Here is a 25833-nt window from a genome sequence, read left to right as displayed (position 1 = left end):
CTCTGTCTCTCTCTACTATATCTCTCTACTCTCTCTCTCTACTCTGTCTCTCTCTAATGTGTCTCTCTCTACCCTGTCTCTCTCTACCCCGTCTCTCTCTCTCTCTACTCTGTCTCTGTCTGACCTCCCCCCGACCCCCACTCCTCTCCCACTCTTTTATTTTTGTTGTTGTTATGAACTCACCAAAGTAGCGAGTTCATACTCTGTTACACTTTTTCTGTGTGTATCGTATCAGTATCTAATAGGCAGAAGGAAGCTGAAGGTTTGGGCACAGAAGAAAGCCATCAAACATAGTTGAAGGGAAGTGCTTTAGGGGCTGGAGTTTCTCTCCCTCCCCACCCACCATCACTTCTAGAATACACTGCACTGAGGGACACACACACACACACAGACACACCGCCCACAGACAAAAAGGCTATTTGATTTGGCCGAGAGAACGAGAGGTAATGACAATAACAACCACCAAGGCAAGACAAACCCAGCAATGGTTTACAGCAGGGTTTTAATACAGTCTTATAGTGGAGACCTACACTGATACAGTCTTATACTGGAGACCTCCACTGATGCAGTCTTATAGTGGCTGGAGACCTCCACTGATACAGTCTTATAGTGGAGACCTCCACTGATACAGTCTTATAGTGGAGACCTCCACTGATACAGTCTTATAGTGGAGACCTCCACTGATACAGTCTCATAGTGACCGGAGACCTCCACTGATACAGTCTTATAGTGTCTGGAGACCTCCACTGATACAGTCTCATAGTGGAGACCTCCACTGATACAGGCTTATAGTGGAGACCTCCACTGATACAGCCTTATAGTGTCTGGAGACCTCCACTGATACAGTCTTATAGTGGCCGGAGACCTCCACTGATACAGTCTTATAGTGGAGACCTCCACTGATACAGTCTTATAGTGGAGACCTCCACAGATACAGTCTTATAGTGGCCGGAGACCTCCACTGATACAGTCTTATAGTAGAGACCTCCACTGATACAGTCTTATAGTGGAGACCTCCACAGATACAGTCTTATAGTGGCCGGAGACCTCCACTGATACAGTCTTATAGTGGAGACCTCCACTGATACAGTCTTATAGTGGACGGAGACCTCCACTGATACAGTCTTATAGTGGAGACCTCCACTGATACAGTCTTATACTGGAGACCTCCACTGATAGAGTCTTATAGTGGAGACCTCCACTGATACAGTCTTATAGTGGACGGAGACCTCCACTGATACAGTCTTATAGTGGAGACCTCCACTGATACAGTATTATAGTGGAGACCTCCACTGATACAATCTTATAGTGGAGACCTCCACTGATACAGTCTTATAGTGGAGACCTCAACTGATACAGTCTTATAGTGGCTGGAGACCTCCACTGATACAGTCTTAAATTGGAGACCTCCACTGATACAGTCTTATACTGGAGACCTCCACTGATAGAGTCTTATAGTGGAGACCTCCACTGATACAGTCTTATAGTGGCTGGAGACCTCCACTGATACAGTCTTAAATTGGAGACCTCCACTGATACAGTCTTATAGTGGAGACCTCCACTGATACAGTCTTATAGTGGAGACCTCCACTGATACAGTCTTATAGTGGCTGGAGACCTCCACTGATACAGTCTTATAGTGGAGACCTCCACTGATACAGTCTTATAGTGGAGACCTCCACTGATACAGTCTTATAGTGGAGACCGCCACTGATACAGACTTATAGTGGAGACCTCCACTGATACAGTCTTATACTGGAGACCTCCACTGATAGAGTCTTATAGTGGAGACCTCCACTGATACAGTCTTATAGTGGCCGGAGACCTCCACTGATACAGTCTTATAGTGGAGACCTCCACTGATACAGTCTTATAGTGGAGACCTCCACTGATACAGTCTTATAGTGGAGACCGCCACTGATACAGACTTATAGTGGACGGAGACCTCCACTGATACAGTCTTATAGTGGCCGGAGACCTCCACTGATACAGTCTTATAGTGGAGACCTCCACTGATACAGTCTTATAGTGGAGACCTCCACTGATACAGTCTTATAGTGGCTGGAGACCTCCACTGATACAGTCTTATAGTGGAGACCTCCACTGATACAGTCTTATAGTGGAGACCTCCACTGATACAGTCTTATAGTGGCTGGAGACCTTCACTGATACAGTCTTATAGTGGAGACCTCCACTGATACAGTCTTATAGTGGAGACCTCCACTGATACAGTCTTATAGTGGAGACCTCCACTGATACAGTCTTATTGTGGCCGGAGACCTCCACTGATACAGTCTTATAGTGGAGACCTCCACTGATACAGTCTTATAGTGGAGGCCTCCACTGATACAGTCTTATTGTGGCCGGAGACCTACACTGATACAGTCTTATAGTGGAGACCTCCACTGATACAGTCTTATAGTGGAGACGTCCACTGATACAGTCTTATAGTGGCCGGAGACCTCCACTGATACAGTCTTATAGTGGAGATATCCACTGATACAGCCTGTGTGTGTGTGTGTGTCTGTGTGTGTGTATGTATGTGTGTGTGTGTGTGTGTGTGTCTGTGTCTGTGTGTGTGTGTGTGTGTGTGTGTGTGTGTGTGTGTGTGTGTGTGTGTGTGTGTGTGTGTGTGTGTGTGTGTGTGTGTGTGTGTGTGTGTGTGTGTGTGTGTGTGTGTGTATGTGTGGCTTGATGACTCTTGGTTTAATATTTGAGAGACATAATTTCCCCCCATGTTAACTTCATCGTTACAGGGAAACTCACTACAGGGAAACTCACTACAGGGAAAATCACTACAGGGAAACTCACCCACACTGTAAGCAGAGCTATAGCTCAGCAGGATAGACTATGAGTATCACAAACCCACAGCCTCTGGTCTAATATACTGCACTATATAGGGAATAGGGCTCTGGTCTAAAGTAGTGCACTATATAGGGAATAGGGCTCTGGTCTAAACTAGTGCACTACATAGGGAATAGGGCTCTGGTCTAAAGTAGTGCACTACATAGGGAATATGGTGGCATAGGGCTCTGGTCTAAAGTAGTCCACTACATAGGGAATATGGTGCCATAGGGCTGTGGTCTAAAGTAGTGCACTATATAGGGAATAGGGCTCTGGTCTAAAGTAGTGTACTATATAGGGAATAGGGCTCTGGTCTAAAGTAGTGCACTACATAGGGAATATGGTGGCATTGGGCTCTGGTCTAAAGTAGTGCACTACATAGGGAATATGGTGCCCTTTGGAACACAGAGTGAAGAGGGGTAGTAAACCCTGGTTGAAGTGGCCCAAGTCAGGGAACTGTGGAGTTATGAGGTCGGGGTTCAACTTTCTGCTGAAGTTTGTTTTTCCTGAGCAGCTGACATCAGCTACACCCATCGTATTTCATGGGAGTCTGACTGGATAGACACAGTCTGGTAACACAGTCTGGTAACACAGTCTACAGGTCTGAATCTAACATCTAGGGGCTGTGTCTCTACAGGGATCCATTAGGAACACAGTCTACAGGTCTGAATCTAACATCTAGGGGCTGTGTCTCTACAGGGATCCATTAGGAACACAGTCTACAGGTCTGAATCTAACATCTAGGGGCTGTGTCTCTACAGGGATCCATTAGGAACACAGTCTACAGGTCTGAATCTAACATCTAGGGGCTGTGTCTCTACAGGGATCCATTAGTAACACAGTCTGGTAACACAGTCTGGTAACACAGTCTACAGGTCTGAATCTAACATCTAGGGGCTGTGTCTCTACAGGGATCCATTAGTAACACAGTCTGGTAACACAGTCTGGTAACACAGTCTACAGGTCTGAATCTAACATCTAGGGGCTGTGTCTCTACAGGGATCCATTAGGAACACAGTCTACAGGTCTGAATCTAACATCTAGGGGCTGTGTCTCTACAGGGATCCATTAGGAACACAGTCTACAGGTCTGAATCTAACATCCAGGGGCTGTGTCTCTACAGGGATCCATTAGGAACACAGTCTGATAACACAGCCTGGTAACACAGTCTAAAGGTCTGAATCTAACATCTAGGGGCTGTGTCTCTACAGGGATCCATTAGGAACACAGTCTGGTAACACAGTCTGGTAACACAGTCTGGTAACACAGTCTACAGGTCTGAATCTAACGTCATTTAGGCTGACCAGTCCAATGACCATCAGTGTCCTGTATCGTAGACAAGGTTCTCTATCATTTAACTCACTCGCTGAGCCATAAAAAAAAATATATATATTTTTTTTTTTAACTAGGCAAGTCAGTTAAGAACAAATTCTTATTTACAATGACGGCCTACCCCAGCCAAATGACTCTGGGACAATTGTGCGTCGCCCTGTGGAACTCCCAATCACAGCCGGTTGTGATACAGCCTGGAATCGAACCAGGATCTGTAGTGACACCTCTAGCACTGAGATGCAGTGCCTTAGACCGCTGAGCCACTTCGGGAGCCCAAAAATAAGTGTCTCTAGAAGGTTTCCTGAGCTGTCTTGTCATAGCCTGAGTCTCTTCAACCTACATCACAAAGGCACCATATTCCCTAGAGGCCCATTTAGGATATCATTACATTTAGCTCACTCACCCATGAAGAGGTGTCTCTAGAAGCAGCCGTTAGCCGTCTCTCTCTCTGCTCTGTTTTGCGAAGACTTCGCCCCCCGACCTCCAGAGACTGGCCAGCCTGCCAGTAGACTGAGTCCCTACGAGGAGGCAGAGGTCTGCATGCTGGCATGGAGAACTCAGAATTCGAATTGTGATCGTTTGTAGTAGGCCCAATAGTAGGTCTGTGACTGTCGTCAAGATTCATCTTGTGAAAATGTTTCTCCATCAAATAATAGGATGTGTGGCGAACGGTTCAAATCTGCAGGTTTGGAAATCTATTTTTTTTTTTTAAATTTTTTTTTAGTATGGGGTAGATTTAGATTTTCAAAATAAACACTGTTAGATTGTTGCCATAGCGCTTGTGTAGAGGAATAGAAGGGTTCTTTTGTTTTGGTTACCGGGCCATTGTGATGCTGCAATAAATGGTTCTAAGATTGTGGTTCGGAATCTGGAATGGGTTGGTCGATTCTCAGGCATATTATTGGGTAACAATGCAAATACAGTCAGAATAATAATCATTATAATAATCATTTATTATATTTCTATAGCACTGTTCATAAGAATCTCAAAGCACTTTAAACGCAAAAAAAAAACTAACAACCAGTACATGAGTAGTCTAACTAGAGTTAGAACAACCAGTACATGAGTAGTCTAACTATAGTTAGATCAACCAGTACATGAGTAGTCTAACTAGAGTTAGAACAACCAGTACATGAGTAGTCTAACTAGAGTTAGAACAACCAGTACATGAGTAGTCTAACTAGAGTTAGAACAACCAGTACATGAGTAGTCTAACTATATTTAGATCAACCAGTACAGGAGTAGTCTAACTAGAGTTAGAACAACCAGTACATGAGTAGTCTAACTAGTTAGAACAACCAGTACATGAGTAGTCTAACTAGAGTTAAAACAACCAGTACATGAGTAGTCTAACTAGAGTTAGAACAACCAGTACATGAGTAGTCTAACTAGAGTTAGAACAACCAGTACATGAGTAGTCTAACTAGAGTTAGAACAACCAGTACATGAGTAGTCTAACTAGAGTTAGAACAACCAGTACATGAGTAGTCTAACTAGAGTTAGAACAACCAGTACATGAGTAGTCTAACTAGAGTTAGAACAACCAGTACATGAGTAGTCTAACTAGTTAGAACAACCAGTACATGAGTAGTCTAACTAGAGTTAGAACAACCAGTACATGAGTAGTCTAACTAGAGATAGAACAACCAGTACATCATCATGAATTTCCTAATTATTGTTAGACTTTGCCTCTATTGGTTGACCTAACTATAATTAGGTCAACCAATAGAGGCCAAGTCTAACGATAATTAGGTCAACCAATAGAGGCCAAGTCTAACGATAATTAGGTCAACCAATAGAGGCCAAGTCTAACGATAATTAGGTCAGCCAATAGAGGCCAAGTCTTTGAGTTCATGCATCCTCTAAAAGATGGAGAGGGACATATCATGATCAGAGGAAGGTGGTTGATGAACAGTCTAGTGATGATCTTTGTAGAGGGCTACTCTGGGAATCAGCCTGAGTGTCCTCCTTCCCTCTGAGTAGCACCCACTTGATGTCTCAGCAGCTCTGGGCACCAGAAAGTTCACCACACAGTTCAGAGTAGTAGCCAGTCGTCCTCACTACGAGCCCTCTACCATTCCTCTAGTGCTTCAGGTGACTCCTGAGTTTTCAAAAGACCAGGAACAGGCAGCCAAGGGTGAAACAACAACAAAGCTGGTACAGATGCATCATTCAAACAAAAACAACTAGCAAGCTGCCAGTCCATCTGCAAATATTTAAAAACACAATTTAAAAACACATAAATAATTTACCATGTACATGAGCTCTGTGCTTAGGCTGCTAGGGCGCCATGGCAACGTGTAGTTGTGTAAACCAACATAGACAACTTTGTGTGTGTGTGTGTGTGCAGGCGCCAATCAATACCTAGTTTAGTAAACTAAATGGTTAACACAAAATGGGTGACTTATTACTGCTTGAGTAGGCTGTTTCATGTGTGAAAGCTAGCCAACATGTAATTATGCCTGTGTGGTGTAAAATTGCTAAACCCTAAATCCCTTTTCAATCCAACGCGTGGATGATTCCTATTTGCTCAAAGCCTCCCACATCCACCGTTACTAGGAGACGATGACGAGGTGCATTGTGGGTATTGTATGTTTACAAACCCTTTCCCCAGAAGTGTAAACCCAGTTTATAGTTGTTTTAAAACTACATATCCCATAATGCAGTTCAGGACGCGTCCGCCTCTTCTAAACACATGACTTGAAGTACTCGGAGTTAGATAGACCGTAGCTCTGAAATTGCGTTTCATTTTTAAGATTTATTCCATCCATTTTCCGGTACGGTGCAAAAATGAAGTTCGGTTGTTTATTCGCGGTGTTGTGTCTCGCAGTCGGGGCGATTGCAGGAAAGTATTCTCGAGAAATGAACGATCAGAAACCGTCCGTGGACGGTAAGAGCACGGTGGAATTTAGGATAGCTAAACTCAACCAGGTGTGGGAGAAAGCGACCAGGGTAAGAAGTCAAGTCATGCTATTATTATAGTTTAGCTTTGTTTTACTTAAATATTAAGACAGTCGAGAGTGAATTGTCTTCGTTATCTGGTCCTAGTGGAGTCCAAAAGTTAGATAACGTTTTGTCTACACTTCCTTGGTCTATCCAACATTTTGTTTAGCTAACTTAGCTAGCTAACAGTTACCTTAGCTGATTTAGCTACCTATGCCAATCAAGTAACGTTGAAGTAGTTAGAGATGGCTGAGGTCTGATTGTACCCGGGTACTTTAAGGAACCGATTTCTCTCACACACAGACGAGACACACACTACACTTCCTCTATCCTCTCTCCCTTTCCCTCCTCCATCCTCTCTCCCTTTCCCTCCTCCATCCTCTCTCCCTTTCCCTCCTCCATCCTCTCTCCCTTTCCCTCCTCCATCCTCTCTCCCTTTCCCTCCTCCATCCTCTCTCCCTTTCCCTCCTCCATCCTCTCTCCCTTTCCCTCCTCCATCCTCTCTCCCTTTCCCTCCTCCATCCTCTCTCCCTTTCCCTCCTCCATCCTCTCTCCCTTTCCCTCCTCCATCCTCTTTCCCTCCTCCATCCTCTCTCCTTTTCCCTCCTCCATCCTCTCTCCCTTTCCCTCCTCCATCCTCTCTCCTCCATCCTCTCTCCCTTTCCCTCCTCCATCCTCTCTACCTTTCCCTCCTCCATCCTCTTTCCCTCCTCCATCCTCTTTCCCTCCTCCATCCTCTTTCCCTCCTCCATCCCTCTCTCCCTTTCCCTCCTCCATCCTCTCTCCCTTTCTTTTCCATCCACCCCTCTCTCTCATCATCCCGCCGTGTCTAGATGCAGTTGTCCCCAGTGCTCCAGTCTAACACCAGTCTCTCTCTTTCGCTCCATCCATCCCTCTCTCCTTCCTTCCTCTAGATGCAGTTGCCCCCAGTGCTCCAGTCTAACACCAGTCTCTCTCCTTCCTCTAGATGCAGTTGCCCCCAGTGCGTCAGGCAGAGCTCCACAGTGATCTGAAGATCCAGGAGAAAGATGAATTACAGTGGAAGAAGTCTAAGGCAGAAGGGATGGATGAGAATGGAGAGAGAGAGGCCAAGCTACGACGTGGCTTCAACGGTGAGAGATGGATGGATGGAGGGGGTGGGTGAGAGAGAGGCCAAGCTACGACGTGGCTTCAACGGTGAGAGAGAGGGATGGATGGAGGGGAGAGAGAGACTAGAAGGGAGGATGGTTTTAAATAACTACTTAAACTACCTACCTGACTGATGGAGAGAGAGGGAAGGACTAGGAGGGGGGGGGGGTTGTGTAAATAACACTACTTGGTGTAAATAACACCACTTAAACTAGAGCTTTATAAACAGTAGATTGTCTAGAGAGAGACAGAGCTGCTTTATAAACAGTTGGTTTTCTAGAGAGAGACAGAGCTGCTTTATAAACAGTAGATTGTCTAGAGAGAGACAGAGCTGCTTTATAAACAGTAGATTGTCTAGAGAGAGACAGAGCTGCTTTATAAACAGTTGGTTTTCTAGAGAGAGACAGAGCTGCTTTATAAACAGTTGGTTTTCTAGAGAGAGACAGAGCTGCTTTATAAACAGTTGGTTTTCTAGAGAGAGACAGAGAGCTGCTTTATAAACAGTAGATTGTCTAGAGAGAGACAGAGCTGCTTTATAAACAGTTGGTTTTCTAGAGAGACAGAGCTGCTTTATAAACAGTAGATTGTCTAGAGAGAGACAGAGCTGCTTTATAAACAGTTGGTTTTCTAGAGAGAGACAGAGCTGCTTTATAAACAGTAGATTGTCTAGAGAGAGACAGAGCTGCTTTATAAACAGTTGGTTTTCTAGAGAGAGACAGAGCTGCTTTATAAACAGTTGGTTTTCTAGAGAGAGACAGAGCTGCTTTATAAACAGTTGGTTTTCTAGAGAGAGACAGAGCTGCTTTATAAACAGTTGGTTTTCTAGAGAGAGACAGAGCTGCTTTATAAACAGTTGGTTTTCTAGAGAGAGACAGAGCTGCTTTATAAACAGTTGGTTTTCTAGAGAGAGACAGAGCTGCTTTATAAACAGTTGGTTTTCTAGAGAGAGACAGAGCTGCTTTATAAACAGTTGGTTTTCTAGAGAGACAGAGCTGCTTTATAAACAGTTGGTTTTCTAGAGAGAGACAGAGCTGCTTTATAAACAGTAGATTTTCTAGAGACAGAGCTGCTTTATAAACAGTTGGTTTTCTAGAGAGAGACAGAGCTGCTTTATAAACAGTTGGTTTTCTAGAGAGAGACAGAGCTGCTTTATAAACAGTTGGTTTTCTAGAGAGAGACAGGGCTGCTTTATAAACAGCAGATTTTCTAGAGAGAGACAGAGCTGCTTTAAAAAAGCAGAAAGGGCCTTGGGGAAGGTGTGTGGCTTGTTATAATGTCTCAGGGGTGTGAAGGCCTTGAGGAAGGTGTGTGGCTTGTTATAATGTCTCAGGGGTGTGAAGGCCTTGGGGAAGGTGTGTGGCTTGTTATAATGTCTCAGGGGTGTGAAGGCCTTGGGGAAGGTGTGTGGCTTGTTATAATGTCTCAGGGGTGTGAAGGCCTTGGGGAAGGTGTGTGGCTTGTTATAATGTCTCAGGGGTGTGAAGGCCTTGGGGAAGGTGTGTGGCTTGTTATAATGTCTCAGGGGTGTGAAGGCCTTGGGGAAGGTGTGGCTTGTTATAATGTCTCAGGGGTGTGAAGGCCTTGGGGAAGGTGTGTGACTTGTTGGGGTGTGAAGGCCTTGAGGAAGGTGTGTGGCTTGTTATAATGTCTCAGGGGTGTGAAGGCCTTGGGGAAGGTGTGTGGCTTGTTATAATGTCTCAGGGGTGTGAAGGCCTTGGGGAAGGTGTGTGGCTTGTTATAATGTCTCAGGGGTGTGAAGGCCTTGGGGAAGGTGTGTGGCTTGTTATAATGTCTCAGGGGTGTGAAGGCCTTGGGGAAGGTGTGGCTTGTTATAATGTCTCAGGGGTGTGAAGGCCTTGGGGAAGGTGTGTGACTTGTTGGGGTGTGAAGGCCTTGAGGAAGGTGTGTGGCTTGTTATAATGTCTCAGGGGTGTGAAGGCCTTGGGGAAGATGTGTGGCTTGTTATAATGTCTCAGGGGTGTGAAGGCCTTGGGGAAGGTGTGTGGCTTGTTATAATGTCTCAGGGTGTGAAGACCTTGGGGAAGGTGTGTGGCTTGTTATAATGTCTCAGGGGTGTGAAGGCCTTGGGGAAGGTGTGTGACTTGTTGGGGTGTGAAGGCCTTGAGGAAGGTGTGTGGCTTGTTATAATGTCTCAGGGGTGTGAAGGCCTTGGGGAAGGTGTGTCGCTTGTTATAATGTCTCAGGGGTGTGAAGGCCTTGGGGAAGGTGTGTGGCTTGTTATAATGTCTCAGGGGTGTGAAGGCCTTGGGGAAGGTGTGTGGCTTGTTATAATGTCTCAGGGGTGTGAAGGCCTTGGGGAAGGTGTGTGGCTTGTTATAATGTCTCAGGGGTGTGAAGGCCTTGGGGAAGGTGTGTGGCTTGTTATAATGTCTCAGGGGTGTGAAGGCCTTGGGGAAGGTGTGTGGCTTGTTATAATGTCTCAGGGGTGTGAAGGCCTTGGGGAAGGTGTGTGGCTTGTTATAATGTCTCAGGGGTGTGAAGGCCTTGGGGAAGGTGTGTGGCTTGTTATAATGTCTCAGGGGTGTGAAGGCCTTGGGGAAGGTGTGTGGCTTGTTATAATGTCTCAGGGGTGTGAAGGCATTGGGGAAGGTGTGTGGCTTGTTATAATGTCTCAGGGGTGTGAAGGCCTTGGGGAAGGTGTGTGGCTTGTTATAATGTCTCAGGGGTGTGAAGGCCTTGGGGAAGGTGTGTGGCTTGTTATAATGTCTCAGGGGTGTGAAGGCCTTGGGGAAGGTGTGTGGCTTGTTATAATGTCTCAGGGGTGTGAAGGCCTTGGGGAAGGTGTGTGGCTTGTTATAATGTGGTGGGGGTGTGAAGGCCTTGGGGAAGGTGTGTGGCTTGTTATAATGTCTCAGGGGTGTGAAGGCCTTGGGGAAGGTGTGTGGCTTGTTATAATGTCTCAGGGGTGTGAAGGCCTTGGGGAAGGTGTGTGGCTTGTTATAATGTCTCAGGGGTGTGAAGGCCTTGGGGAAGGTGTGAGTTGGGCCTAAGAACAGCCCTTAGCCGTGGTATATATTCTATATTCCCATTTCCAATGGGGGGGTGGCACTAATCATAGTGGGCAGAGCCAAACACGAGCTAGCGAGATCCTATTGGGCTCTTTCTAGCATGTATTTGCATATTTGTGTTAGGGAACGCCTACTCTGAAGTGCATGTGTGCAATAACTAAATTCAACCCTTAATTAACTCCTTTATAAACAACTATTTTACTTTAAAAAAAAAACTTTAACAATGAATGAAGTCTACAAAACTTAGTCCACTCTGTTAAATAACAGATTGTAATTTGGGGTAACAGAGAACTGTATCGAGATCAAATGTTTAATCGATGAGATAATGAGCAGAACGTCGTCCAAAATCCTCCCATCTCCACCTTCCGCCACCGCCGGCCACTGGGCTTCCTCTCATCACCATATTTGGTAGTGAGTGGAAACGCCAACCGGATGCCATTTTGTGTCTTCCCCTCCACCCCAGTGATCCTGGCTAAGTATGGGATAGTATGGTTTACTGGCGTCCATTTTGTGTCTTCTCCTCCACCCCAGTGATCCTGGCTAAGTATGGGATAGTATGGTTAACTGGCGTCCATTTTGTGTCTCCCCTCCACCCCAGTGATCCTGGCTAAGTATGGGATAGTATGGTTAACTGGCGTCCATTTTGTGTCTTCCCCTCCACCCCAGTGATCCTGGCTAAGTATGGGATAGTATGGTTAACTGGTGTCCATTTTGTGTCTCCCCTCCACCCCAGTGATCCTGGCTAAGTATGGGATAGTATGGTTAACTGGCGTCCATTTTGTGTCTCCCCCCACCCCAGTGATCCTGGCTAAGTATGGGATGGATGGGAAGAAGGACACCAGACCTCTAGAATCTAACAACCTGAAGGACCATGACATCAGAGAAGGAGACATGTTTGATGACCCCAGACTGGACAAACTGTGGAATAAGGTGAGAGAGGGGGGTGGGAGGGAGGGAGGAGGAGGAGGGAGGGGTGGGGTGAGGTGAGGAGGAGGGTCGGACGGGGTGGAGGGAGGAGGGAGGAGGAGGGAGGGACGCGTGGGGGGGAGGAGGAGGGTCGGACGGGGTGGGGGGAGGAGGAGGGAGGGACGGGTGGGGGGGAGGAGGAGGGTCGGACGGGGTGGGAGGAGGAGGGGGGGACGGGGTGGGGGGGGGGGGGAGGAGGGTCGGACGGGGTGGGAGGAGGAGGAGGGAGGGGGGGACAGGGTGGGAGGAGGAGGGGGGGACGGGGTGGTGGGGGGAGGGCACTTGTTCTCTTCTCTTACCAGTCATTTCCTTTCAAATCAGTGACCAGAAATATGGTAATAACTCCCCCTAGGCCACGCCTCCACCAACCCAATGGCTTTAGATTAGTGGGAAGTAGTGAACGAGTGAACACTTCAGGAGAAAGGTGATATGATTGGGACGCACAGCCAGTTTCAGTATAACAGCGTCCATTTTGGGGATGAAGGTGCTCAGTTTCTTTCCCTCTATGGCTTTCACCCCAGTTTACAACCCAAGAAGTCATTTTGGGGCAACTTGTCTTCAGTTTCTCTCCCTCTATGGATTTCACCCCAGTTTACAACCCAATAAGTCATTTTGGGGCAACTTGTCTTCAGTTTCTCTCCCTCTATGGATTTCACCCCAGTTAACAACCCAAGAAGCCATTTTGGGGCGACTTGTCCTCATTCTTCCTTCTAACAGTGTAGTGGAAATGTTTCCCTACAGGCTAAGAGTTCTGGTAAGTTCTCAGAGGAGGAGATGCAGAGTCTGAAGAGGGAGTTTCAACACCACAAGGACAAGATCAGCGAGTACAACATCGTCATGGATACCGTCAGCCGCACGGAGGGTGAGAGGGCTTTTTACGCTCGTTCTTCTCTTTTGTCTGTCGTTCTGCCTCTGTCTCTCTCCTCTCTTCTCCTCTCCTCTCTCCTCTCCTCTCCTCTCTCCTCTCCTCTCCGCTCTCCTCTCTGCCTCTCTCTCCTCTCTTCTCCTCTCTCTTTTCTCTCCTCTCCTCTCCTCTCTCTCCTCTCTTCTCCTCTCCTCTCTCTCCTCTCTCTCTTCTCCTCTCTTCTCCTCTCTTCTCCTCTCCTCTCCTCTCTCCTCTCTTCTCCTCTCTCTCCTCTCTCTCTCCTCTCTCTCTCTCCTCCTCTCTTCTCCTCTCCTCTCTCTCCTCTCTCTCCTCTCTTCTCTCTCTCTCCTCTCTTCTCAAATCAAATCAAATGTATTTATATAGCCCTTCGTACATCAGCTGATATCTCAAAGTGCTGTACAGAAACCCAGCCTAAAACCCCAAACAGCAAGCAATGCAGGTGTAGAAGCACTCCTCTCCTCTCTTCTCCTCTCTCTCCTCTCCTCTCCCCTCTCTCTCTCCTCTCTCTCTCTCTCTCCTCTCTCCTCTCTCTCTCTTCTCCTCCTCTCTCTCTCCTCTCCTCCTCTCGTCTCTCTCCTCTCTCTCCTCTCCTCTCCTCTCCTCTCTTCTCCTCTTCTCTCCCCTAGTGATTGTCAGTGTTACCCAGTGATGAACTGTCACTTGGTTTAGGTTGAATTATAATGTAGTTGTTTGACAGCTGGTGATTGTGTGAAATATTACTTTTGGTTTTGTTGACAGCTGTTTTATTGATGAAAGTTAGTAGTGGCAGTGATTGTAGTGGTTTTCTCCACCAACAGTTAGTCACTCTGAATACCACTGTCTGCTAAACGACCTTCATGTATTTGTTGATTGTCTCCCTGTCTGTCTTCTCTCCCTCCTCATCCGTCCCTCCCTCCTCCAATCCCGTCCTTCTCTCCCTCATCCAATCCCGTCCGTCTCTCCCTCCTCGTCCTTCTCTCCCTCCTCGTCCTTCTCTCCCTCCTCGTCCTTCTCTCCCTCCTCGTCCTTCTCTCCCTCCTCGTCCTTCTCTCCCTCCTCGTCCTTCTCTCCCTCCTCGTCCTTCTCTCCCTCCTCATCCTTCTCTCCCTCCTCATCCATCCGTCCCACTCTCCTCCAATCCCGTCCTTCTCTCCCTCCTCATCCGTCCCTCCCTCCTCCAATCCCGTCCTTCTCTCCCTCATCCGTCCCTCCCTCCTCCAATCTTGTCCGTCTCTCCTCCAATCCCGTCCGTCTCTCCCTCCTCATCCGTCCCTCCCTCATCCCTCCCTCCTCCAATCCCGTCCTTCTCTCCCTCCTCATCCGTTCCTCTCTCCTCCAATCGCGTTCCTCCCTCCTCCAATCCCCTCCCTCCCTCCTCCAATCCCCTCCCTCCCTCCTCCAATCCCCTCCCTCCCTCTTCCCATCCCCTCCCTCATCTCTCTCCATCCCCTCCCTCATCTCTCTCCATCCCCTCCCTCATCTCTCTCCATCCCCTCCCCATCTCTCTCCATCCCCTCCCCCATCTCTCTCCATCCCCTCCCCCATCTCTCTCCATCCCCTCCCCCATCTCTCTCCATCCCCTCCCCCATCTCTCTCCATCCCCTCCCTCATCTCTCTCCATCCCCTCCCTCATCTCTCTCCATCCCCTCCCTCATCTCTCTCCATCCCCTCCCTCATCTCTCTCCATCCCCTCCCTCATCTCTCTCCATCCCCTCCCTCATCTCTCTCCATCCCCTCCCTCATCTCTCTCCATCCCCTCCCTCATCTCTCTCCATCCCCTCCCTCATCTCTCTCCATCCCCTCCCTCATCTCTCTCCATCCCCTCCCTCATCTCTCTCCATCCCCTCCCTCATCTCTCTCCATCCCCTCCCCCATCTCTCTCCATCCCCTCCCCATCTCTCTCCATCCCCTCCCCCATCTCTCTCCATCCCCTCCCTCATCTCTCTCCATCCCCTCCCTCATCTCTCTCCATCCCCTCCCCCATCTCTCTCCATCCCCTCCCCATCTCTCTCCATCCCCTCCCCCATCTCTCTCCATCCCCTCCCCCTCCCCCATCTCTCTCCATCCCCTCCCTCATCTCTCTCCATCCCCTCCCTCATCTCTCTCCATCCCCTCCCTCATCTCTCTCCATCCCCTCCCTCATCTCTCTCCATCCCCTCCCTCATCTCTCTCCATCCCCTCCCCCATCTCTCTCCATCCCCTCCCTCATCTCACTCCATCCCCTCCCCATCTCACTCCATCCCCTCCCCATCTCTCTCCATCCCCTCCCCCATCTCTCTCCATCCCCTCCCCCATCTCTCTCCATCCCCTCCCTCATCTCTCTCCATCCCCTCCCCCTCCCCCATCTCTCTCCACCCCCCCCCCCCCCCCCCCTCTATAGAGATCCATAAGAATGTGATCTCTCCATTAGAAGGGGAAGTTAAACAACATGTCCTGCATCAGAAACACACCGACCTGAAGGACAAGATGAGGTGTGTATTAACGCTGTGTGTGTGTGTGTCCTGTGTGTTTTAACGGTGTGTGTGCATTAACGTTGTGTGTGTGTGTGTGTGTGCGTTTTTAAGGTTGTTTGTGTGCTTTAATGGTGTGTGTGTGTGTGTTTTAACGGTGTGTGTGTTTTAATGGTGTGTGTGTGTGTGTGTGTGTGTGTAGGGATCTGAACCAGGGCTTTGAACGCCTGAGGAAACTCAGCCACGAAGGCTTCAGCGAGGACAGCGGTGAGTGGTACACACACACACACACACACACACACAGTTGAGTGTGACTAGTTGTGATGTCCCCCTCCCTCCTCTCCAGAGTTTAAAGAGCCCAGGGTGATAGAGCTGTGGGAGATGGCACAGAGAGCCAACCTGACTGGGGATGAACTGGACTCGCTCAAGGTGTGTGTGTGTTTTCTTTCCATATCTGTTTTAAAGTGATCACTTTTCACAGTCTGGATCATAATGTTCTGTCCGGTTTGGGTGTGTCTCTCCCTGTGTGTGTGTGTGTGATCAGGAGGAACTGAAGCACTTTGAGACCAAGGTAGAGAAGCACAGCCACTACCAGGTAACCAATCAATTATTAATCAATCAGTTTTTTTCCCTCATCGACCTACACACAATACCCGATAATGACATCACAATACCCCATAATGACATCACAATACCCCATAATGACATCACAATGCCCCATAATGACATCACAATACCCGATAATGACATCACAATACCCCATAATGACATCACAATACCCCATAATGACATCACAATGCCCCATAATGACAAAGCAAAAAAAACTAAAATATGACATTTGCATAAGTATTCAGACCCTTTACTCAGTACTTTGTTGAAGCACCTTTGGCAGCGATTACAGCCTTGGGTGTGATGCTACAAGCTCGGTACACCTGTATTTGGGGAGTATCTCCCATTCTTCTCTGCAGATCCTCTCAAGCTCTGTCAGGTTGGATGGGGAGAGTTGCTGCACAGCTATTTTCAGGTCTCTCCAGAGATGTTTGATCATGTTCAAGTCCGGGCCCTTGCTGGGCCACTCAAGGACATTCAGAGACTTGTCCCGAAGCCACTCCTGTGTTGTCTTGGCTGTGTGCTTAGGGTCGTTTTCCTGTTGGACGGTGAATCTTCACCCCAGTCTCAGGTCCTGACTGCTCTGGAGCAGGTTTTCATCAAGGATCTCTCTGTACTTCACTCCGTTCATCTTTGCCTTGATCCTGACTAGTCTCCCAGTCCCTGCTGCTGAAAAACATCCCCTCAGCATGATGCTGCCACCTCCATGCTTCACCGTAGGGATGTTGCCAGGTTTCCTCCAGACTTGTTGTTCATGGTCTGGGAATCTTTAGATGCCTTTTGGCAAACACCAAGCGGGCTGTCATGTTCCTTTTACTGAGGAGTGGCTTCCGTCTGGCCACTCTACCATAAAGGCCTGGTTGGTGGAGTGCTGCAGAGATGGTTGTCCTTCTGGAAGGTTCTCCCATCTCCACAGAGGAACTCTAGAGCTTCGTCAGAGTGACCCTCGGGTTCTTGGTCACCTCCTTGACCAGGGCCCTTCTCCCCCGATTGGTCAGTTTGGCCGGGTGGCCAGCTCTATGAAGAGTCTTGGTTCCAAACTCCTTCCATTTCAGAATGATGGAGGCCACTGTGTTCTTGGGGACCTTCAATGCAGCATAAATGTTTTGGTACCCTTCCCCAGATCTGTGCCTCGACACAATCCTGTCTCGGCGCTCTACTGACAATTCCTTCGACCTTATGGCTTGGTTTTTGCTCTGACATGCACTGTCAACTGTGGGACCTTTATATAGACAGGTGTGTGCCTTTCCAAATCACGTCCAATCAATTGAATTTACCACAGGTGGACTCCAATCAAGTTGTGGAAACATCTCAAGAAAGATCAATGGAAACAGGATGCACCTGAGCTCCATTTAGAGTCTCATAGTGAAGGGTTTGAATAATTAATGTATTTCAGTTTTTTAAAATGTTATTTACATTTGCAAAGATTTGGGAATTGTTGATTACTCAATCCATTTTAGAATAAGGATGTAACGTAACAAAATGTGGAAAAGTGAAGGTCTGAATACACTGTCTTTTATTCACCTCGCTTGATGTCCCAAATGGGCCCATAAGGCACTTAGAGATCTGAGAGGGTTTGACAGGTGTAAGCAATATGGTGCTTTCACCAAGCAAGTGCCTAGGGCGTAGGGTCCATTTGGGATAGGACCACTCACTTTCTCCTCCCTCCCTCTCTCTCCTCTCTGATTCTCTCTCTTCCCTCTCTCCTCCCTGATTCTCTCTCTTCCCTCTCTCCTCCCTGATTCTCTCTCTTCCCTCTCTCCTCCCTGCTCTTCCCTCTCCCCCCTGCCTCTCTCTCCCTCTCCTCTCCTTCCTCCCTCCCCCTCTCAGGAACAGTTGGAGTTATCCCACAAGAAGCTGAGACATGTAGAAGCTCTAGGAGACAACGACCACATCCTGAGAAACCAGGAGAGATACAATAACCTGGCCGAGAAGACCAGAGAGATGGGATACAAGGTAGGAGAGATACAATAACCTGGCAGAGAAGACCAGGGAGATGGGATACAAGGTAGGAGAGATACAATAACCTGGCAGAGAAGACTAGAGAGATGGGATACAAGGTAGGAGAGATACAATAACCTGGCCGAGAAGACCAGGGAGATGGGATACAATAACCTGGCCGAGAAGACTAGAGAGATGTGGTGCAAGATAGGAGAGAGACAATAACCTGGCCGAGAAGACCAGAGAGATGGGATACAAGGTAGGAGAGAGACGATACCTGGCAGAGAAGACCAGAGAGACAATAACCTGGCAGAGAAGACTAGAGACAATAACCTGGCAGAGAAGACTAGAGACCATAACCTGGCAGAGAAGACCAGAGAGACAGTAACCTGGCAGAGAAGACCAGAGAGACAATAACCTGGCAGAGAAGACTAGAGAGACCATAACCTGGCAGAGAAGACTAGAGAGACCATAACCTGGCAGAGAAGACTAGAGAGACCATAACCTGGCAGAGAAGACTAGAGAGACCATAACCTGGCAGAGAAGACTAGAGAGACAATAACCTGGCAGAGAAGACTAAAGAGACAATAACCTGGCAGAGAAGACTAGAGAGATTTGTTGTAACGCCTCTCTCTCTCTCTTTCTCTCTCAGATGAAGAAGCACATGCAGGATTTAACCAGCAAGATCTCCCGTAAAGGACTGGACCGTAACGAACTGTAAGGGGTTACTCAGACGAGGCCCTGGGGGGGGGGACAGAAGGCCCTGGGGGGGAGGGGGGGGGCAGAAGGCTGTGTGTTTTCAACATCGGGACTCGAAACAACAAATTAAGTCTTGCTTCGTGTTTTTCTTGCCACAGTGGTTCAGAGTGGCGATGCTGCTGTCATGACAACCCTACGATGAACTGCTAATCTGCCCGTCTATATATATATACACACACACACACACACTTCCGTCCACATCGCTCTTTTGTAGACTACTTTTAATGAAATCAGTGTTTTTCCGCGTAAATCTCATTTGTGATCATGTTCCATTTGAATAATGATGAGCCTGCTTCTAATCTCAAATGGCACCCTATTCCCTACATAGTGCACTACGTTTGACCAGGGGCCCTATGGAAGTAGTGCACTGTGTCGGGAATAGGGTACCATTTGGGATGGAGAACGTGTCTTTCAGTGCCACTACTTGTTCTGTGTAAATATGTGTATATATATCCCTACTGTAGGTACATCTGATTATGCCCGTGTACCAAATGTCACCCTATTCCCTACATAGTGCACTACTTTAGACCAGAGCCCCCTGTACGTTCTTGATCAAACACCTACTAACTTTGATCAAGAGTTTTATTCTGAAAGTATTTGAGACGACCACATATTACCACCATCGAACCTTTTCTAGGGAAATAGCTGCGTCGCCGTAGTAACGCGCGGTATCAGTGGAGTTGACGACGACGTCGCCGTAGTAACGCGCGGTATCAGTGGATTTGACGACGTCGCCGTAGTAACGCGCGGTGTCAGTGGATTTGACAACATCACCATAGTAACACGTGGTATTAGTGGATTTGACGACATCGCCATAGTAACACATAGGATCATTGGTATATCAGAAAATCTCAAGAACTCCTCCGTGACCTTTGGCCTAATGGTGAAATCCCCGAGCGGTTTCCATCCTCTCTGGCAACTCGGTTAGGACGGACGCCTGAATCTTTTGCAGTGACTTGGTGTGTTGATATTCAATGTCTGCTTTCAGCGTTTTATTCATCTACCAAAATGAGGTGCCCTTCTTTTTGCGAGGTTATTGTAAAACCTCTCTGGTCTTTTGTGGTTGAAATTCACAGCTCGATTTGAAGGACCGTACAATTATCTGTATGTGTGGGGTTGGAGTGATGAGGTAAGTCATTCAACAGTCATGTTGAACACTGTCCTTGCAGACAGAGTGAGTCCTTGTAACTGATGTGGCTTTAAGTACATATTTACTACGGCACTTAATTGGCCTTGTTATAACAATGGGGTTGAATACTTGACTCATGAACATTTCAGATTTTCAATTTATTTGTCAAAATAATAATCTAAAAATATAACTTTGACATGATGGGAGTATTGTGTGTAGGCCCAGTGGAGAAAATATAATAATCTAAACTGAATCCATTTTAAATTAAAGCTGTAACACAAGGGGCTGTATTAACCAATCAGAGAGTTACTGAGAGAACCAGTGTCGTGATTGTAAATCGATGTTAACAGTCTTTGAACCAGTCTTATTGGCCCATGTGGGCGGGGCATCCTGAAGATGCAAAACACTGTAACAAAAATGAATCGAATGTAGATCGAAACAAATTTTCCAAAAAGCAATAAAACACCTTTTCTCCCATTTTCTCGTCATCTGGATATTTTGACGAAATTGGTACACAATGAGCATAACACAATTTAACAGAATTACTATTGTAGGCCTAAACATATGTTTAAAGCCTTGCTGATGAATCGTGTGTAGTTCACATGGGAATGGAACATAAAACCTGTTTCTGGCACCATGACAACGAACAACAGTCACTGGAAACTATGAGTGCTGTCTTCGCTAATGATCTCTTTTAAACTGCAGGAACTGATGGCTTTAGAGACACCCAGAAGCCTCAGTATCTCAGAGGACTCCGACCCTACGGCAGTAACCAGACGGTTGTTAGTTCAACCCTACGGCAGTAACCAGATGGGTGTTAGTTGAATTCTACGGCAGTAACCAGATGGGTGTTAGTTCAACCCTACGGCAGTAACCGGATGGTTGTTAGTTCAACCCTACGGCAGTAACCGGATGGTTGTTAGTTCAAATCCCACCAGTGATACGTTTGTTTTCCATCTTAACAGACCGGTGTGAGAGGTTGATATATCCAGTTTGAACAGGTCACAGAGCGAAGGGTTCGGGTTCCTGGTGGCACCAGGGGGTGTGTAGATCACCAATCTCCGAGACCTGGTTGTACAGGAGTGGCTGTGGGTTCGAAACCCCCCAGTTTCTGGGGCCTGGAGCATATCTGAGTAGTTCTGTCTTCAGGTCTAGGCTTTAGGACGTGGTAACTGAGTAGTTCATTCATTCTTCAGGTCTAGGCTCAAATGCGCCTTGCAGAGGTATGTCGGTGCCAGCGTGGATTATATTTTGTTGACTGTCAGGTGCTCTTCAACATGCCTAGATTAAATCCCAGCCTGTGTTCTGTCAGGTGCTCTTCAACATGTCTAGATTAAATCCCAGCCTGTGTTCTGTCAGGTGCTCTTCAACATGCCTAGATTGAATCCCAGCCTGTGTTCTGTCAGGTGCTCTTCAACATGTCTAGATTAAATCCCAGCCTGTGTTCTGTCAGGTGCTCTTCAACATGTCTAGATTAAATCCCAGCCTGTGTTCTGTCAGGTGCTCTTCAACATGTCTAGATTAAATCCCAGCCTGTGTTCTGTCAGGTGCTCTTCAACATGTCTAGATTAAATCCCAGCCTGTGTTCTGTCAGGTGCTCTTCAACATGCCTAGATTAAATCCCAGCCTGTGTTCTGTCCGGTGCTCTTCAACATGTCTAGATTAAATCCCAGCCTGTGTTCTGTCAGGTGCTCTTCAACATGTCTAGATTAAATCCCAGCCTGTGTTCTGTCAGGTGCTCTTCAACATGCCTAGATTAAATCCCAGCCTGTGTTCTGTCAGGTGCTCTTCAACATGCCTAGATTAAATCCCAGCCTGTGTTCTGTCAGGTGCTCTTCAACATGCCTAGATTAAATCCCAGCCTGTGTTCTGTCAGGTGCTCTTCAACATGTCTAGATTAAATCCCAGCCTGTGTTCTGTCAGGTGCTCTTCAACATGTCTAGATTAAATCCCAGCCTGTGTTCTGTCAGGTGCTCTTCAACATGCCTAGATTAAATCCCAGCCTGTGTTCTGTCAGGTGCTCTTCAACATGCCTAGATTAAATCCCAGCCTGTGTTCTGTCAGGTGCTCTTCAACATGCCTAGATTAAATCCCAGCCTGTGTTCTGTCAGGTGCTCTTCAACATGCCTAGATTAAATCCCAGCCTGTGTTCTGTCAGGTGCTCTTCAACATGTCTAGATTAAATCCCAGCCTGTGTTCTGTCAGGTGCTCTTCAACATGTCTAGATTAAATCCCAGCCTGTGTTCTGTCAGGTGCTCTTCAACATGTCTAGATTGAATCCCAGCCTGTGTTCTGTCAGGTGCTCTTCAACATGCCTAGATTAAATCCCAGCCTGTGTTCTGTCAGGTGCTCTTCAACATGTCTAGATTAAATCCCAGCCTGTGTTCTGTCAGGTGCTCTTCAACATGCCTAGATTGAATCCCAGCCTGTGTTCTGTCAGGTGCTCTTCAACATGTCTAGATTAAATCCCAGCCTGTGTTCTGTCAGGTGCTCTTCAACATGTCTAGATTAAATCCCAGCCTGTGTTCTGTCAGGTGCTCTTCAACATGCCTAGATTAAATCCCAGCCTGTGTTCTGTCAGGTGCTCTTCAACATGTCTAGATTAAATCCCAGCCTGTGTTCTGTCAGGTGCTCTTCAACATGCCTAGATTGAATCCCAGCCTGTGTTCTGTCAGGTGCTCTTCAACATGTCTAGATTAAATCCCAGCCTGTGTTCTGTCAGGTGCTCTTCAACATGTCTAGATTAAATCCCAGCCTGTGTTCTGTCAGGTGCTCTTCAACATGTCTAGATTGAATCCCAGCCTGTGTTCTGTCAGGTGCTCTTCAACATGCCTAGATTGAATCCCAGCCTGTGTTCTGTCAGGTGCTCTTCAACATGCCTAGATTGAATCCCAGCCTGTGTTCTGTCAGGTGCTCTTCAACATGCCTAGATTAAATCCCAGCCTGTGTTCTGTCAGGTGCTCTTCAACATGCCTAGATTAAATCCCAGCCTGTGTTCTGTCAGGTGCTCTTCAACATGCCTAGATTAAATCCCAGCCTGTGTTCTGTCAGGTGCTCTTCAACATGTCTAGATTAAATCCCAGCCTGTGTTCTGTCAGGTGCTCTTCAACATGTCTAGATTAAATCCCAGCCTGTGTTCTGTCAGGTGCTCTTCAACATGCCTAGATTAAATCCCAGCCTGTGTTCTGTCAGGTGCTCTTCAACATGTCTAGATTAAATCCCAGCCTGTGTTCTGTCAGGTGCTCTTCAACATGCCTAGATTAAATCCCAGCCTGTGTTCTGTCAGGTGCTCTTCAACATGCCTAGATTAAATCCCAGCCTGTGTTCTGTCAGGTGCTCTTCAACATGCCTAGATTAAATCCCAGCCTGTGTTCTGTCAGGTGCTCTTCAACATGCCTAGATTAAATCCCAGCCTGTGTTCTGTCAGGTGCTCTTCAACATGTCTAGATTAAATCCCAGCCTGTGTTCTGTCAGGTGCTCTTCAACATGTCTAGATTAAATCCCAGCCTGTGTTCTGTCAGGTGCTCTTCAACATGTCTAGATTAAATCCCAGCCTGTGTTCTGTCAGGTGCTCTTCAACATGTCTAGATTAAATCCCAGCCTGTGTTCTGTCAGGTGCTCTTCAACATGCCTAGATTAAATCCCAGCCTGTGTTCTGTCAGGTGCTCTTCAACATGTCTAGATTAAATCCCAGCCTGTGTTCTGTCAGGTGCTCTTCAACATGTCTAGATTAAATCCCAGCCTGTGTTCTGTCAGGTGCTCTTCAACATGCCTAGATTAAATCCCAGCCTGTGTTCTGTCAGGTGCTCTTCAACATGTCTAGATTAAATCCCAGCCTGTGTTCTGTCAGGTGCTCTTCAACATGCCTAGATTAAATCCCAGCCTGTGTTCTGTCAGGTGCTCTTCAACATGCCTAGATTAAATCCCAGCCTGTGTTCTGTCAGGTGCTCTTCAACATGTCTAGATTAAATCCCAGCCTGTGTTCTGTCAGGTGCTCTTCAACATGTCTAGATTAAATCCCAGCCTGTGTTCTGTCAGGTGCTCTTCAACATGTCTAGATTAAATCCCAGCCTGTGTTCTGTCAGGTGCTCTTCAACATGTCTAGATTAAATCCCAGCCTGTGTTCTGTCAGGTGCTCTTCAACATGCCTAGATTAAATCCCAGCCTGTGTTCTGTCAGGTGCTCTTCAACATGTCTAGATTAAATCCCAGCCTGTGTTCTGTCAGGTGCTCTTCAACATGTCTAGATTAAATCCCAGCCTGTGTTCTGTCAGGTGCTCTTCAACATGCCTAGATTAAATCCCAGCCTGTGTTCTGTCAGGTGCTCTTCAACATGTCTAGATTAAATCCCAGCCTGTGTTCTGTCAGGTGCTCTTCAACATGCCTAGATTAAATCCCAGCCTGTGTTCTGTCAGGTGCTCTTCAACATGCCTAGATTAAATCCCAGCCTGTGTTCTGTCAGGTGCTCTTCAACATGTCTAGATTAAATCCCAGCCTGTGTTCTGTCAGGTGCTCTTCAACATGCCTAGATTAAATCCCAGCCTGTGTTCTGTCAGGTGCTCTTCAACATGCCTAGATTAAATCCCAGCCTGTGTTCTGTCAGGTGCTCTTCAACATGCCTAGATTAAATCCCAGCCTGTGTTCTGTCAGGTGCTCTTCAACATGCCTAGATTAAATCCCAGCCTGTGTTCTGTCAGGTGCTCTTCAACATGTCTAGATTAAATCCCAGCCTGTGTTCTGTCAGGTGCTCTTCAACATGTCTAGATTAAATCCCAGCCTGTGTTCTGTCAGGTGCTCTTCAACATGTCTAGATTAAATCCCAGCCTGTGTTCTGTCAGGTGCTCTTCAACATGCCTAGATTAAATCCCAGCCTGTGTTCTGTCAGGTGCTCTTCAACATGCCTAGATTAAATCCCAGCCTGTGTTCTGTCAGGTGCTCTTCAACATGTCTAGATTAAATCCCAGCCTGTGTTCTGTCAGGTGCTCTTCAACATGTCTAGATTAAATCCCAGCCTGTGTTCTGTCAGGTGCTCTTCAACATGTCTAGATTAAATCCCAGCCTGTGTTCTGTCAGGTGCTCTTCAACATGTCTAGATTAAATCCCAGCCTGTGTTCTGTCAGGTGCTCTTCAACATGTCTAGATTAAATCCCAGCCTGTGTTCTGTCAGGTGCTCTTCAACATGTCTAGATTAAATCCCAGCCTGTGTTCTGTCAGGTGCTCTTCAACATGTCTAGATTAAATCCCAGCCTGTGTTCTGTCAGGTGCTCTTCAACATGCCTAGATTAAATCCCAGCCTGTGTTCTGTCAGGTGCTCTTCAACATGTCTAGATTAAATCCCAGCCTGTGTTCTGTCAGGTGCTCTTCAACATGCCTAGATTAAATCCCAGCCTGTGTTCTGTCAGGTGCTCTTCAACATGCCTAGATTAAATCCCAGCCTGTGTTCTGTCAGGTGCTCTTCAACATGTCTAGATTAAATCCCAGCCTGTGTTCTGTCAGGTGCTCTTCAACATGCCTAGATTAAATCCCAGCCTGTGTTCTGTCAGGTGCTCTTCAACATGTCTAGATTAAATCCCAGCCTGTGTTCTGTCCGGTGCTCTTCAACATGCCTAGATTAAATCCCAGCCTGTGTTCTGTCAGGTGCTCTTCAACATGCCTAGATTGAATCCCAGCCTGTGTTCTGTCAGGTGCTCTTCAACATGTCTAGATTAAATCCCAGCCTGTGTTCTGTCAGGTGCTCTTCAACATGCCTAGATTAAATCCCAGCCTGTGTTCTGTCAGGTGCTCTTCAACATGCCTAGATTAAATCCCAGCCTGTGTTCTGTCAGGTGCTCTTCAACAT

General features: G+C 47.1%; 2 protein-coding genes across 3 annotated transcripts in view; one reads left to right on the top strand and one right to left on the bottom strand.

Annotated features, from left to right (window-relative positions):
- LOC110514511 (protein Dok-7) overlaps positions 1 to 25833 on the bottom strand; it is an 88218-nt gene that overhangs the window by 3348 nt on the left and 59037 nt on the right. The gene's annotated exons all lie outside the window — the stretch shown is intronic.
- Positions 6747 to 20472, top strand: LOC149980646 (alpha-2-macroglobulin receptor-associated protein-like). Of its 2 annotated transcripts, none has more exons than XM_090188184.1 (10): positions 6747 to 7128; positions 8087 to 8231; positions 12076 to 12206; positions 12984 to 13104; positions 15488 to 15578; positions 15760 to 15824; positions 15904 to 15986; positions 16102 to 16152; positions 17997 to 18122; positions 18760 to 20472. In XM_090188184.1, the coding sequence occupies exons 1-10, from the start codon at positions 6967 to 6969 to the stop codon at positions 18826 to 18828; spliced, it is 1044 nt and encodes a 347-aa protein (XP_090044310.1). In that variant the 5' UTR covers positions 6747 to 6966; the 3' UTR covers positions 18829 to 20472. The 2 variants fall into 2 exon arrangements, with proteins under 2 accessions (XP_090044310.1, XP_090044311.1); XM_090188185.1 differs by having other exon boundaries at positions 6917 to 7128; positions 8087 to 8295.

Source organism: Oncorhynchus mykiss, chromosome 10 (assembly GCF_057628025.1).
Source record: "Oncorhynchus mykiss isolate SJ-2025 chromosome 10, ASM5762802v1, whole genome shotgun sequence".
Taxonomy (NCBI): domain Eukaryota; kingdom Metazoa; phylum Chordata; class Actinopteri; order Salmoniformes; family Salmonidae; genus Oncorhynchus; species Oncorhynchus mykiss.
Note: the sequence above shows the minus strand (reverse complement) of the source record. Positions and strands in the feature narration are given on the sequence as shown.